This window comes from Natrix helvetica (assembly GCF_964273705.1).
Source record: "Natrix helvetica genome assembly, chromosome: 5".
Lineage (NCBI taxonomy): Eukaryota > Metazoa > Chordata > Lepidosauria > Squamata > Natricidae > Natrix > Natrix helvetica.
The window spans coordinates 50,655,343-50,668,757 of NC_138551.1; the positions used below are offsets into that span (position 1 = coordinate 50,655,343).

The 13,415-nt window shown below is 44.8% G+C and overlaps 1 protein-coding gene across 1 annotated transcript in view; it reads right to left on the reverse strand.

The window, feature by feature from the left end:
• Positions 1-8,256: 8,256 nt before the first annotated feature.
• LOC309393726 (F-box/WD repeat-containing protein 1A-like) overlaps positions 8,257-13,415 on the reverse strand; it is a gene marked incomplete at its 3' end in the record, with an annotated part of 55,440 nt that continues 50,281 nt past the window's right edge. Inside the window, exon 4 of the mRNA XM_081956221.1 lies at positions 8,257-8,283. Coding sequence (XP_081812347.1) covers positions 8,257-8,283 — 27 coding nt within the window. The remainder of the gene's footprint in view (positions 8,284-13,415) is intronic.

Below are 13,415 nucleotides of genomic sequence, written 5' to 3' on the forward strand. Positions count from 1 at the left end.
AGGGCTGGCCCTTGCGTTCAGGTTTCTTGGTCATGGCTGGGAGTACCTTGCGTTTATCCTTGGATTCAATCAGAAAGGAATCCAAGGCCTCCCCAAAAAGTTTCCCACCCTTAAAGGGAGCGGAAGCCAGCTTCCACTTCGCCTTGACATCTGCCTGCCAGTGGCGGAGCCACAGTAGGTGACGTGAGGTCACATTGGCGGCTAATGCCCTGGAGGAAAACTTAGTGGCGCTAAGTGAGGCATCAGCAGAGTATTCTATGGCTGCTATGATTTTATTTACGTTCTGCCTCATTTTAGTGTCCCCAGCCGGTAGGCCGGCCAATAGTTTGCGAAGCCAGAAGAGAGCTGCCCTCCCGAAGTAGGAAGAGGCAGAAGATGCTCTCATGGCCCAGGCAGTGGCCATATGCGTCTTGATAGAAGACGATTCAGCCCTTTTGTCCTCTGCCTTGAGCCCCTCCAGTAATTCAGCAGGTAGAGCCGAATTGGAGGTAAGGGACATAATGGGGTCATCGACGTGGGGAAGCTTTAGAAGCTCCTCCAGAGGCTCTTCCATGGTAAATAGCCTCTTGTCGTTCCCGCTGGGATTTGCCAAGGAACCAGGCTGGGTCCACTGGCGTTGGATAATGTCTAGGAACAGCTGAGGGGCTGGAACCAAGTCTAAGGGGGGGGGGGAAACTTCGTTGAAAAGCCCTGCCCCTGGGTCCTGGGGACCGATGGTCTCCATGGAAGCCTGATCCGAGGTAGGTTTGGGCTTGGGGGCTGGAAGGCCCATCTGGGGTCCTGCAGCCCGGGCCTTAGTCAGAATAGCCTTAAACATGGAAGAGTTAAAAAGACCCAGAGAGGGGGGAGGCTCTGGAGTGGAATTTTCATCCTCAGAGAGGTCTGGAGCATCACGCTCCACCTCCTCTGAGTCAGAAACCTCGCTGATGCCCGAGGGATCAGGTGAGGCCTCCCTAGCTGGGGGACCTTGTGCCCTAGCTGGTTTCCCCTTACTGGGATTAACAGATGCAAAGGGAAGCTTAGATGCCAGCTGCATCATCCCATCAGTGATACCCCTGGAAATGGCCTCTGCCACCACCTCCTGCATGCTTTTGGGCAAGGGGAGATCGTGGGCCTGAGGGGTATCTGGCCCAGTTATTGAATAGATGAAGGACCCCTCCTCTGCCAGGGAGTCTGCCTCATCAAGGTAATCTGCTGCCAGGGAATGGCCTGGGGAACCCATAGAGGCCCTGGATGGATTAGGGGAAAAATCAAATTCCTCTCTTTCCCCTGGAAGGGAGGGAGGAATCCCCTGTCTGGAGGTAGATGGAACAGGAACCCCTTCCTCCCCAGCAGTAGGGGCTGGAGGAAGGGCCTGCTGGGCAGAAAAGGCCTTCTGGAACTGTTTCTCCAGGGCCCTCTGCCTCCTAGCATCTAGTCTCTCCTCAGCCTTAGAAGGCTGCTTGGCTTTAGGAGCCTTCCCCTTAGCTGGGCATCCCACCCCTTCACCTTTAGCAGCAGGGTTGGTCCTGCTGCGTTTAGCTGCTGGTGGGCCAGCCTGCTGATCCACTTGCTTCTCCATAGCATTGGGAATCCTTCCCGATGGCTGAGGTGCTGGAGAATCTGAGGCTTGCATCTCTGGGATCCTCCTGCTGTAGGCAAGTGGTGGCTGGAAAATGGCTCCGGCTGAAATGAGGTCGGAAGCCAGCAGATCCGCGCTGAAGAAGGCAAGGGTGGATGGTCTAGATGACCAAAAGAACCCCTGCGGCCGCTTGTAGGTCTGGAGGGGAAGAGACCCAGTCAGGAGACCCTGCGATGGTCCTCTTCAACCCCTACTGCGGCGATCTGCAGAGAGTGCAGGCAACGCGATGAGGCTAAAAGCCCCGGCAGAAAAAGCGCACCAAATTTTAAAATAAAAATGGCCGCCGTTCGCGTTTTCGCGCCTGGAGCGGCACCGGGGGAAAAGGCAACAGCCTAATGCTGTCCCTTGGGGTCCTAGCCTCCTACCTGCACCCCCGTTGTTCGCTGGCAGCCGCCAACGAACCCCCCCGGTGCGACTGCTCTCGTCGCTGTGAGAAGCGAGTCGCGCTCCAGGCAGCCTGGCTCGCGCGCAAAATTCAAACTGCAAAAAGCCGAAAATGCAAGAAAATTCAAGAAAAATACAGAAAAATAACAAACTCCTATCTGGGAGCTAACTAAACTTAACTATTTTACTCAAAAGGAGCTAACTACACTAACCAAAGGGTCCAGTCTGCTGCTCAAGGACTGGATCTCCCCAAATTGCGTCCTGTAGGGCGACTGAGTTTTTAAAACTGAGCCTCTGAGGGGAGCAAGAGGCGGAGCTACAAGAATTCGAACTCAGTCCTTGGGCAGCAAGCTGATGTTAACCGTGCTTGGACACTCCAAGCAGCGCCTAGGAGAAAAGAACAATTATGATAATATGATACTGAGTATGGAACAAGATCCCATGTCAATCTAACAATGGTGGCTATCCCAACCACTTACTATCAACATTTTGCAAAGATAAGCTTTGAATAAAAGAACTCTCGCTTTGGAATCTTCAAGAGCTTGAACGGCAACAGGATTTCCTCATTAGCAGTTGTAGAAATAAAAGTTTCACTATGAACTCTTCAAAGAACTGCAGTAAAGGAGGTAGAACAGAGTAGTTCTTACTCACAGTTAGATTTTTAGTTTCTATCAGAAAGAAAACAACTTTAAGCCATAAGTGTATTAAAAGCCACTATTCACTCAGTCTTGCTTAGACCTGAATGGCCTACTAAATTTACAACAGATTTGTTTTAGTTAACTTCTGAGCAGGGAGGGGACCCGGAGAAAAGCCAAATGTACTTAAATGCTGGGCTGCCCCCCCCCCCACTTTTGGGCTGAATGCCTTTCATCCAATAAGACATTCAAAGCAGTGACCCAGCAAATAGATTGAAAAAGCAATCTTCCATCTGAGTGCCACATTATCCTTCCTATTCAGTATTCTCTATGAGTGATCTCAATCAAGTGGATGTGTGTGTAAGAGACAGCGCAGCCCATTGCTGGGTTAATTAAACATTTGACTTTAACACCATCCCATCATCAAGCAAATAAAAACAGATAACTCAAATCACACTTCATATACAAAATACACAACACACATCAAAAATTTAGAGAACCCTAACCCCCTTGAGAAGTTTTGTCAGGAAAATAATCAGTTTAAATCCTGGCTGGTTTAATCAATTATTCCATTGATTAAAATGGGGCAATTATGTAAGAGACTAGATTGCCACATGGGATCAACATCAAAGAAAGGCTAAAAATAGTTTGGAAACATGAAGAGACCAATATGAGCTATTATAACTCACTTGAAATACACAAAAGGGAAATTTGTGTTTTCCTTGTTTTGACATACTAGAAAAATTGTGTAGAACACAATTACTTATTTATTTTTTTAATGCATATCATGGAAGCTAGGCACGTGTTTCTACATTTTCATATAAACAGTATTATATTTTACTGACATTGATTAAACAATTGAAAAAGGATGCACATTTTTACATAATGATTTATTGAACTACTGTATAAACAACACATGAATAAGAAATTATGGCCAGAGATTTCTTCATCATCTACATAACTTATAATTTGAAGACTAAGGCATCTATGGAAATTTGGGAATAAGTATATTTATTTTATTCTCTGAATTAATCTGAATCATCTTGGAATGATTATTTCTAGGAAAACATTGTTCGTTAAAAATTTCTACTTCAAACTTTTAAACTCATATTAAATATTGAAATAAATAGGTGGGTAAAAATTTCCATGGGTTTATGGGGTACAACAACATTGTTAAAAGAATAAACAATATATTGATATATATAATATATTGCTTTGATGTAAATTTATCTGTTGTTGTTAGTTGTGAAGCCGTGTCCGACCCATCGCGACCCCATGGACAATGTTCCTCCAGGCCTTCCTATCCTCTACCATCTTCTGGAGTCATTTAAGCTCATGCCGACTCTTCAGTGACTCCATGCAGCCACCTCATTCTCTGCTGTCCCCTTCTTCTTTTGCCCTGTCTTTTTCAGCATTAGGCTCTTCTCCAGTGAGTCCTTCCTTCTCATTAGGTGGCCAAAGTATTTAAGTTTCATATTCAGGATCTGGCCTTCTAAAGACCAGTCAGGGTTGATCTCATTTACGACTGATTGGTTTGATCTCCTTGCAGTCCAAGGGACTCGGAGGAGTCTTCTCCAGCACCATAGTTCAAAGGCCTCAGTCCTTTCAGCCTTTTTTATGGTCCAATGTTCACAGCCATACATTGCAACTGGGAAAACCAAAGCCTTGACTAGATGCACTTTTGTTGGCAGGGTGATGTCTTTGCTTTTCAGTATGCTGTCTAGATTTGCCATAACTTTCCCCCCCAGGAGCAAGTGTCTTTTAATTTCTTGGCTGCAGTCACCATCTGGGTTGATCTTGGAGCCCAGGAAAATAAAATCTGTCACTACCTCCATTTCTTCCTTTACCAGGAATTGAGAGGGCCGGTTGCTATGATCTTAGTTTTCTTAATGTTGAGTTTTAAGCCAACGTTTGCACTCTCCTTCTTCACCCATATCAAGAGGCTCTTTAGTTCCTCTCCAGTTTCTGCCATTAGAGTTTATCTATTTATCTTAAATATGTAATTATCAAGAAAACCTTAGATATATAGATCCCAAGGAATTATCTAAACTGCAATTTCCATATGAAAATTGGGTGATGGATTTCTTTTAAGGTTTATTGAAGTTCAACTTCCTCACTTTCACTCTCCTTTTCCTTTTGAATCCAAACAAATTTACTTCAGAAGACATAATGGCGCAACTAGAAACGTATTACTTGATCTCTTATATACCAAAGACCTGGTTCTTCTTTTAGTCAGGATTCGGTTGTTGTTGTTTTCAGCATTTAAGGATACAAGACCTATTTGAAAAATGTGGATTTGGACCTATAGGTTTGATACCTGTTCATATGAACAAGTGACACTTTGGAATTATTCTAATTTAATGTTTACATGTAACTGTTTTTCGGTGGTTGCTGTTGAATATTTGGGCAGAAAATGGTATTACAACTCTTGTCCGGCTTATATGTAGTCCTTGACTTATGACCATTCTTTTAATGACAACTTAAAGTTAAGATGGTACTGACAAAAGTTACTTATGACCAGTCCTTATAATTATAACCATAATCATATCCCAGTAGTCATGTGATCAGATTCAGGAGCTTGGCAACTAGCATGTATTTAGAATGGTTGCATTGTCCCAGGTCATATGATTGCCATTTGTGACTACCCCAGAAAATTTTTCAGCAAGCAAAATCAATGGGGGGAAATTGGGTTTGCGTAATCTATGAAAAAGTTGTAAACTTGGATGCAATTCAGTTGACAACCACATTGCTTAGTCCCAATTGTGGTTGTAAATCGAGGACTAACTGCATTAATGATTCCTTGAAAAATGTGACTTTTTGCAAGAATTTGGATTGTCTAAAACTAAATAAAGACAATGTATTCAATTGCAGCACTTTCTTGTTTCTCAGTTTTGGAACTGATAAGTTAGCAGCTTTTAAAACACGGTTGTGGCCCGCCAGCTGCCAGTGGAGTTGGCGGCAGACTTGGAAGATGAGGAGGCTGGGGAGGAACTTGGGCCAGTTCTGGAGTCTGGGGAAGGCTCTGGTGGAAGCTCTGCATCGGACGCAGAGATAGAGCCAGGGCCGTCCGACATTTCCCAGCCACCAGAGGCGCAGCTGCCTTTGGAGGATAATATAAGTGAGGAGGAAGAACAGCTGGGGCCTGTTCCAGAAGCATTTATGTGCAGAGCAGTTAGGAGAGGTGAACCACGGAGGATAAGGAGTTGACTCGGGAAGCAAAGCACACATGGACGCTGAATGGCTCCTCCCTGGCTGGGGAATAAATAGAAGGAGAGTGATTGTTGTAGAAGACAACAGTTTGTATTTCTGAAAATTTTGCTCATTGTGTTTCGTGCCACAAAGATTGCTTGCTAGAATTTAATTTGCAGCCTTTTGGCTGGAAGCCTCGCAAGGAACTGATAAGGTCTGTACTGCAGTTAACTCCTTGAAGGACTATTGCCTGGACTTTTAGGTGGTTGAATGCAATTAATTCACAAGAGGTAAATAAAGATGGGCTTTTCGTGACAAGGAGTCTCTTTCTTGCTTCTGCTAAGGCTGGATGAGAACAAACACCAAACAATAAAATAGTTTTGCATTTTTTAAGAGTCTAAACTAGAATTTATTTCTATGGAAGGCTGGTGAGTATTATAAGACACAAGATCGTGATCTCATTGTTGGGTCATTGTTTCAAAGGTATCTCCATACCAACACACACACACACACACCTCTCCCCAACCCAAACTGCATCTCTGGTGCATCCTCCCAACCTGTACAATGCCTTTCACACATACATCTGCATCCTTGTGCACCCTTCCCCACCCATGCAGTGTCTCTCATGCATCCCTTGCACTCTTGCATCCCTTGACTTGCACAGAGCTTCTCGCACATTCCTGTGCACCCTCCACAATCCATGCAATGCTTCCATGCACTTCCTCTCTCCCTTGCACATCCAACAACTCCCCTTCATCCCCATCGCTTTCTCTCCCACCCGGCAGCAGCTGCTTATCTACCTGCCAATCTAGTTACAACTTCCTTCCAGCTTCCCCACTGACTTTCCTTGTGGGAAGCTGGGAGGTAGCATTGAAAATAATAATAATGTCACCACAGTAGACCATGGCACAACTTTGCTAAGTTTGTTTGTCCACTTGAAGTATTTTGATTCAAAGCTTTTTGGCATAGGAAATACCATTTCACTCAAATGAAGGTCAAACAATTAGACACAAGAGTTTTAGCAGTATATTGATTGTGCAATAAATATTCTATTTTAAAACATAGATAATTTTATATTTTGGACAATATTCATTATGTTTCTAAAGATAAGACCAACCCATCAAAATATTATCTTCATACTTTCTGGCCACCTAAAAGAATGTTTCAGAAAGTCTAGATGTTAACCTTTTTATAGCAGAGATGTAATACAAAACGATTTTGTGTTCTTACCCAACTTTTTGGAGATTTTCTGTGGGGAATTAACATTTGAAAAAATTGGAAAACGTAGCACGTGAGTTAATAATTTGAAGCTATGTGCCTGTCATGCATGGATTCCAGTTAACAGCAAAAATATGAGCTGTAACGAAGCCATCTCGAAGAATACGCTAGTTTATTATTGGCTTTGCTATAAGATTAAATATTTCAATCTTCATGAATGAACACAAACATTTTTCTTGACTTCCCATATCAACAGATATGCTTGCTGACTCCTCGTTCTCATACAATTTGGGAACACCTACATAAAAGAATAGTTAGGCTGGGGCTATGATGGTTGGGGGGACAAACAGGGTTGTTATAGAAATGGCTAGTATTTATTAAACATATCAAAGAGAAAAAAACGAGGCTGTAATTTTACGTCATATTCTACTGCACTGAAAAAAGTTGGATGTCAATGTTTTTTTTTCCTTTTCCCTTTATCCTACACTTCTTCTTTACTTTTCTTTCCCAATTACTTTGCTATCTTTATTTTCATTTATAGTTTATATTATGATTGTGTGTATATGAATGAACTGTCATTATACATCTTACATGCACCAGTTTATTACTGCATTATTTCTTCTCCCTGCCCCCCCAAAGGTTCTTTACATTAACATTGCCAGAAATTTTACAGTCACTTTAAATTCAGCTAAGCAACCCCTGAATAACATAGGTCACATACATTTCAGGCATATCTGCTTTCACCATCCCTGTTTCCCACAGAAACCTCATTTGGGATGGAGTTTTCATTACGTGAAGTCTAGTTTAAAAATTAATTTTCATGCTAAGAAAAGAAAAATCTTAGAAATAATAGCAGCTTTTGCTAGAGTAGATTCAACTAGTCTCTTTAGCTGTCACATGCATACAAAATCTGATAATTGGCTCAGTTAACTAAAAAAAAGCAGTGAAGATACTATCACACGCAGTATATAACATAAAATATCTGTAAGATCTACACATATGTTGTCACATTAAATAAAAAACCAAGCTGACAATGAAGAACCAAGTAACTGATTCGAATGGAACTGCCATAAATTAGTTGTAAATCTAAAGGAGAAAAAAAATTATAAAGAAAACACAAAGAAAAGTATACATTACTGTACATAAGTTACACATATAAGCTCCAAAGGACCACATGCAAATCCAGCTGTACTTTAAAGGTTTCTCCTTTCAGATCTCCCATCTTTCACAAGCCATCTTAAAAACAAAACAAAAAGTCCCCTTATATTAACATGCTGTATTTTACCCTCACCGCTAGAAATACTAAGGGTACGATTTGTAATTGTATTCTTTTAAGAGGTTTGTTCTCTGCAGCTGTTTTCTGCTTGCAGTGTATTTTGTGTAATCAGCACATCATCATAAATACATTGGCTGTTCCCCTGAGGGGAGCTGTCAGTGTTTAATTTACAGAACAACCTGGCCAATGTGAATTCTAACGTTACATCACTAAAGCAAAGAGTAACCATACACAAGGAAAACGGGAGGGGGGGGAAAAGAGGTTTCTATGAATTTTTATGTCAAGAGCTAGTCCCAGGACAATTTAGGTTCAGAAATAGATTGTTTTAAAAAGCTTTTTGCACAGTATATAAAATGGATTCTTTACTGCCTATAACTTAACACTCCCCTGCAGGCATTAAGGCAAGTTGGCCTTGCTACAAAAAAGAGACTTCTGTTTCCAATCAGCAGGGGGCAGTAAAAAAATAATGCTTTCTAAAAATTAATGAATGATCTTCCAATTCCTCTCTTTGGTTAAATGATGAAGCACTAAGGTACTCCAGGTTTTTGATTTATGCACTGTCCATCAATTCCTGATATTTTGAATGCATTCTCTAAGAGTAAATGTTTTAAATATCTCTTCATCTTTTTTTCAATTGCTTTATGAAACAGCATACTAAATTTCCATTTCAGCCTAATGATCAACAAAGGTTTGACTATCTTCTTTTCTAAAAAGCACAGCACCATCCCAATCTGGAAAAGGTAACTGTTAATACACTTCTGAATCACTACAAATATCTGGACATCCTTCAAGCTGGCAACATCAAACACTGAAATCAAGAAGGAGGTTAGAAGTGAATATATCGTGAGTGTAGAAGTACTTAAATTCCACATTCAATGGAGGAAATACCACCAAGGCAGTTAACACCTGAGCAATTCCAGTCATCAGATACAGAGCTGGAATAGTGGAACGGACTCAAGCAGAACTAAAAAATGCCTGGATATAGGAAGACCAGAAAAATAATGATAATGAATCATGCCCTTTACCCATGCAATGGTGTTGACAGACTCTATTTACCAATGAAAATTGATGGGTGTGGAATGTTGCAAACACACCATACAGTTGGTGAAGGGGGAAAAAGGGTCATTGGAAGAATATCTGAAGAACAGTGAAGAACATGCACAGAAGCTAGTATACCATGAAGACCTAGTGAGTACCAGAAAGACCAAAGTGGTCTAGAAGAAAGACCAAAGGAAGAATAGAAAAGAGACTTGGCAAGACAAAGTGTTTATAACCAATGGGGGAAAGAAACATTGGTCCTACCTGAGACGTTGCTTCTCAATGGGTTGCAGGAGGGTCCAGGAATGGGATTATCATGTCCTAATCTGCCCAGAGACTGAGTTACAATTTTAGCCATGACTCTCTGACTACTACTCCTTGACTTGTTTCAACAAGGATGCAGCCATGTTGAAATGATCTGATTGGGGAAAAAATTAAACCCCCCCCATTGGTCCTAAAGATGGACCCTGGGCGTGTCTGGACCGTCCTGCAACTGACTGAGAAGCAACGTCTCAGGTAAGACCAACATTTCTTCTCCAGTGTCGGTTGCAGGAAGTTTCAAGAATGGGATCTGCGAAAGCCTATGTTCCAAGGATGAGGAACTGACTGGTCTGGAGTTCCCGATGTAGTGTGCACTCTTTGACGTACCCTTCGTCCGAAGGATGCCTCAGCGGATGCAAACGCGTCCAGCCTATAGTATCTTATGAAGGGCAATGGTGAAGCCCACGTAGCAGCCCTGCAAATGTCCTGAATGGGAGCTTTTATGGCCCACACCACAGCACTCCTGGTGGAGTGACCCGTAATGCCCCCCAGCGCTGACAGACCCTGAGCCTCATAGGCTTGCGCAATAGATGCCCTGAGCCAACAGCCTATGGTGGAAGGGGTGACTCTAGCTCCCAAGGTACAGGCTTGGAAGGAGACAAAGAGAGCCTCCGTTCTCCTGAGGGAAGCAGTTATATAGATACGGAGGGCCCTCCAAACAGCTAGTCTATGCCACATTCTTTCTCTGTCATGAGAAGGATCCTGGCAAAAGTCAGGAAGTATGATCTCCTGAACTTTGTGAAAAGGAGAATTGACCTTTGCAATAAAGGAAGAGTATAGCCAGAGCACCATCGTATTCGAGTGGAAGATACAAAGGTCCGATCTGACCGATAAGAGCCCCCAGCTCTGAGATGTGTCTAGCTGATGTTATAGCTACTAAGAACACAACCGTAAACATTAGGAACTGGAGGCTAACTGCTCTCAGAGGTTCGAAAGGCTCCTTAGTGAGAGACTGTAGAACCATGGTCAAATCCCAGGTGGGGAATCTATGGATTACTGGTGTTCTAAGATTGGACGCCCCCTTGATGAATCTGTTAATAACAGGGAACTGAGCCAGGTTCAGTCTTCCATCCCTGGCCAGGACAGTTGACAGTGTTGCAACCTGCCTCCAGATAGTGTTGTGAGAGAGACCTTTGTCTAGGCCATCCTGCAGGAATTCTAGAATTTGCAGGACAGAGGTTCCCATTGGGACTATGTGAGCTACTGGGCACCATTTAACAAAGGCGGTCCATGTGGCGTTGTAGATCCTTGTCATGGAAGGCCGTCTGGATGCTTCTATCATCCTGATTACTCTGGAGGAATGGTTAGCATCCCTCAGGAGATCCCTCTCAAGTGCCAGACGATCAACTGGAGCCACTGGGGCTCTGGATGGACCAGGACCCCTTGGCACAGGGAGATCTTCTCTTGGGGAATTCTCCAGGGCTTGGCTATGGTCCACCATCTGGGCCCTGAGTGCTCGTGGATTGCCGATCCCAATTTAGTCGTAGTTATGGCCTTGTGGAGCAAGTATCTGAACAAGGCCATTGGAAAAAAACCCATGAAGGATGGAGGATCTGGAGTCAGACCTTCGTCATGTGATAGGTCAATATTTCTCTGGTCCTCCTATCCCCAGGTAGATCCCTCGCTCATGAGGGAAAGAGAAAGGGGCCTGGTTCTGTGATGCTCAGATGTCTCTGCCTGAACCGGGGGTGTCTTGGAACCACCTGCAAAGCCTGATTTAATGGCACAGCTGGGTTCCTCTGCTGGAGGCCAGATGCAATGCCACGTGCAATGGCCTGGGAGATAATGAATTGAAGATATTCAGGGACCTCAGGCATAGGATGATCTGTAGGACTAAATCCACTGCTGTAGGCATAAGAGTGGTCTGGGGGGGCAGTCTAGGCCTAATCTGGTCTTGGTTCGAGGCTACAGGAGCAGTACAATCAAAAGGATCCTCAGGAATTTCCTGAGTTGGTCCAGGGAATCATGGGGTGAGGCAGGCTCTGTAATGTCTGGGCAGGCAGGCTGAATTATGGCCTGAGAAGAACTAGACCCAGCCCCTGCCTCTCTTGTCACTGTTCCGCTGGCCACTTGCTTGTCTAGAGCCTCTGTCTCCTCCTTTCATCCCTCCCAGTGGCCCTGGAAGGGTGGCTGGTAGAGGCCTTCCTCTGCTGTCTTGTACTGGAAGACTTAATAATAATAATAATAAATATTTATTTCTTAGCCGCACCCTCTCCCGAAGGACTCGGGGCGGCGTACAACAAAACATAGGAAATAAATATATCGACATACATATAACAAAACATATACCAAGACATATATACGACATATACAAGGAGGAGGTGAACTGATAGATAAAAACAAGTAAAAACACAATGTTTAAAAAACCCTAAATAAATTGAATGCAATTAAAATACCCCAAATAAAAAACCCGTCAGGAGCGATATAGTAGGATCAAAGTTGAGCCAGGCCAGCAACTTGAAAAAGGTGGGTCTTGAGCTTTACACGAAAGGAGCGGAGGTCAGAGGTATTCCTAATATCCGGGGGGAGGTCATTCCACAGGGCTGGGCCCGCCACAGAGAAGGCTCTACTCCTAGGCGCCGCCCCTCGACACTGTCTGGTGGACGGCACCTGGAGGAGGCCCTCTCTGTGCGAGCGGATTGGTCGCAGGGATGTATGGGGCAGAATACGATCCCGCAAGTAACTAGGTCCTAAGCCATGGAGCGCTTTAAAGATTGTTATCAAAACCTTGAAACGCACCCGATAGACCACAGGAAGCCAGTGCAGCTCGCGCAGGAATGGTGTCACATGGGAGTACCTAGTACTCCCCATAATTACCCGCGCGGCTGCGTTCTGGACCAACTGTAGCCTCCGGGTGCATTTCAAGGGAAGCCCCATGTAGAGAGCGTTACAGTAGTCCAAGCGAGACGTCACCAGCGCATGAGTGACTGTGCGTAAGGCGTCCCGGTCCAGTAGGGGGCGCAATTGGCGCACCAGGCGAACCTGGTGGAACGCCCCCCTTGCCACGGCTGTCACATGGTCATCCATGGACAGCCGGGCATCCAGGAGGACGCCCAAATTGCGCGCCCGCTCCACGGGGGCAAGTTGAATGCCCCCGATGGCCAATGATGGAATTAATTGGCTGAACCGGGGAGCCGGTACCCACAGCCACTCCGTCTTGGAGGGGTTGAGTTTGAGTCGGTTGTCATCCATCCAGATCCGTACGGCTTCCACACACCGGGACATCACTTCGATGGCCTCGTTGGGGTGGTTCGGGGTGGAAAAGTACAGCTGAGTATCATCAGCGTACAGATGGTATCCCACCCCGAAACCACAGATGATCTCACCCAGCGGCTTCATATATGTGTTGAACAGGAGTGGCGAGAGGACCGACCCCTGTGGCACCCCACAAGTAAGGGGCCGTAGGGTCGACCTCTCCTCCCCTGCCAACACACGCTGCGTCCAGCCAGAAAGGTAGGAGCCGAACCACCGCAAAACGGTGCCCCGGACCCCCAACCCCTCCAGCCGGCGCAGCAGGATACCATGGTCGATGGTATCAAAAGCCGCCGAGAGGTCTAATAGGACCAGGATAGAGGAACAACCTCTATCTCTGGCCCTCCAGAGATCATCCACCAACGCGACCAAGGCCGTCTCCGTGCTGTGACCGGGGCGGAAGCCGGACTGGCGCGGGTCTAGATAATCATTTTCCTCCAGATGCCGTGGAAACTGGTAGGCCACCACACTCTCTACAACC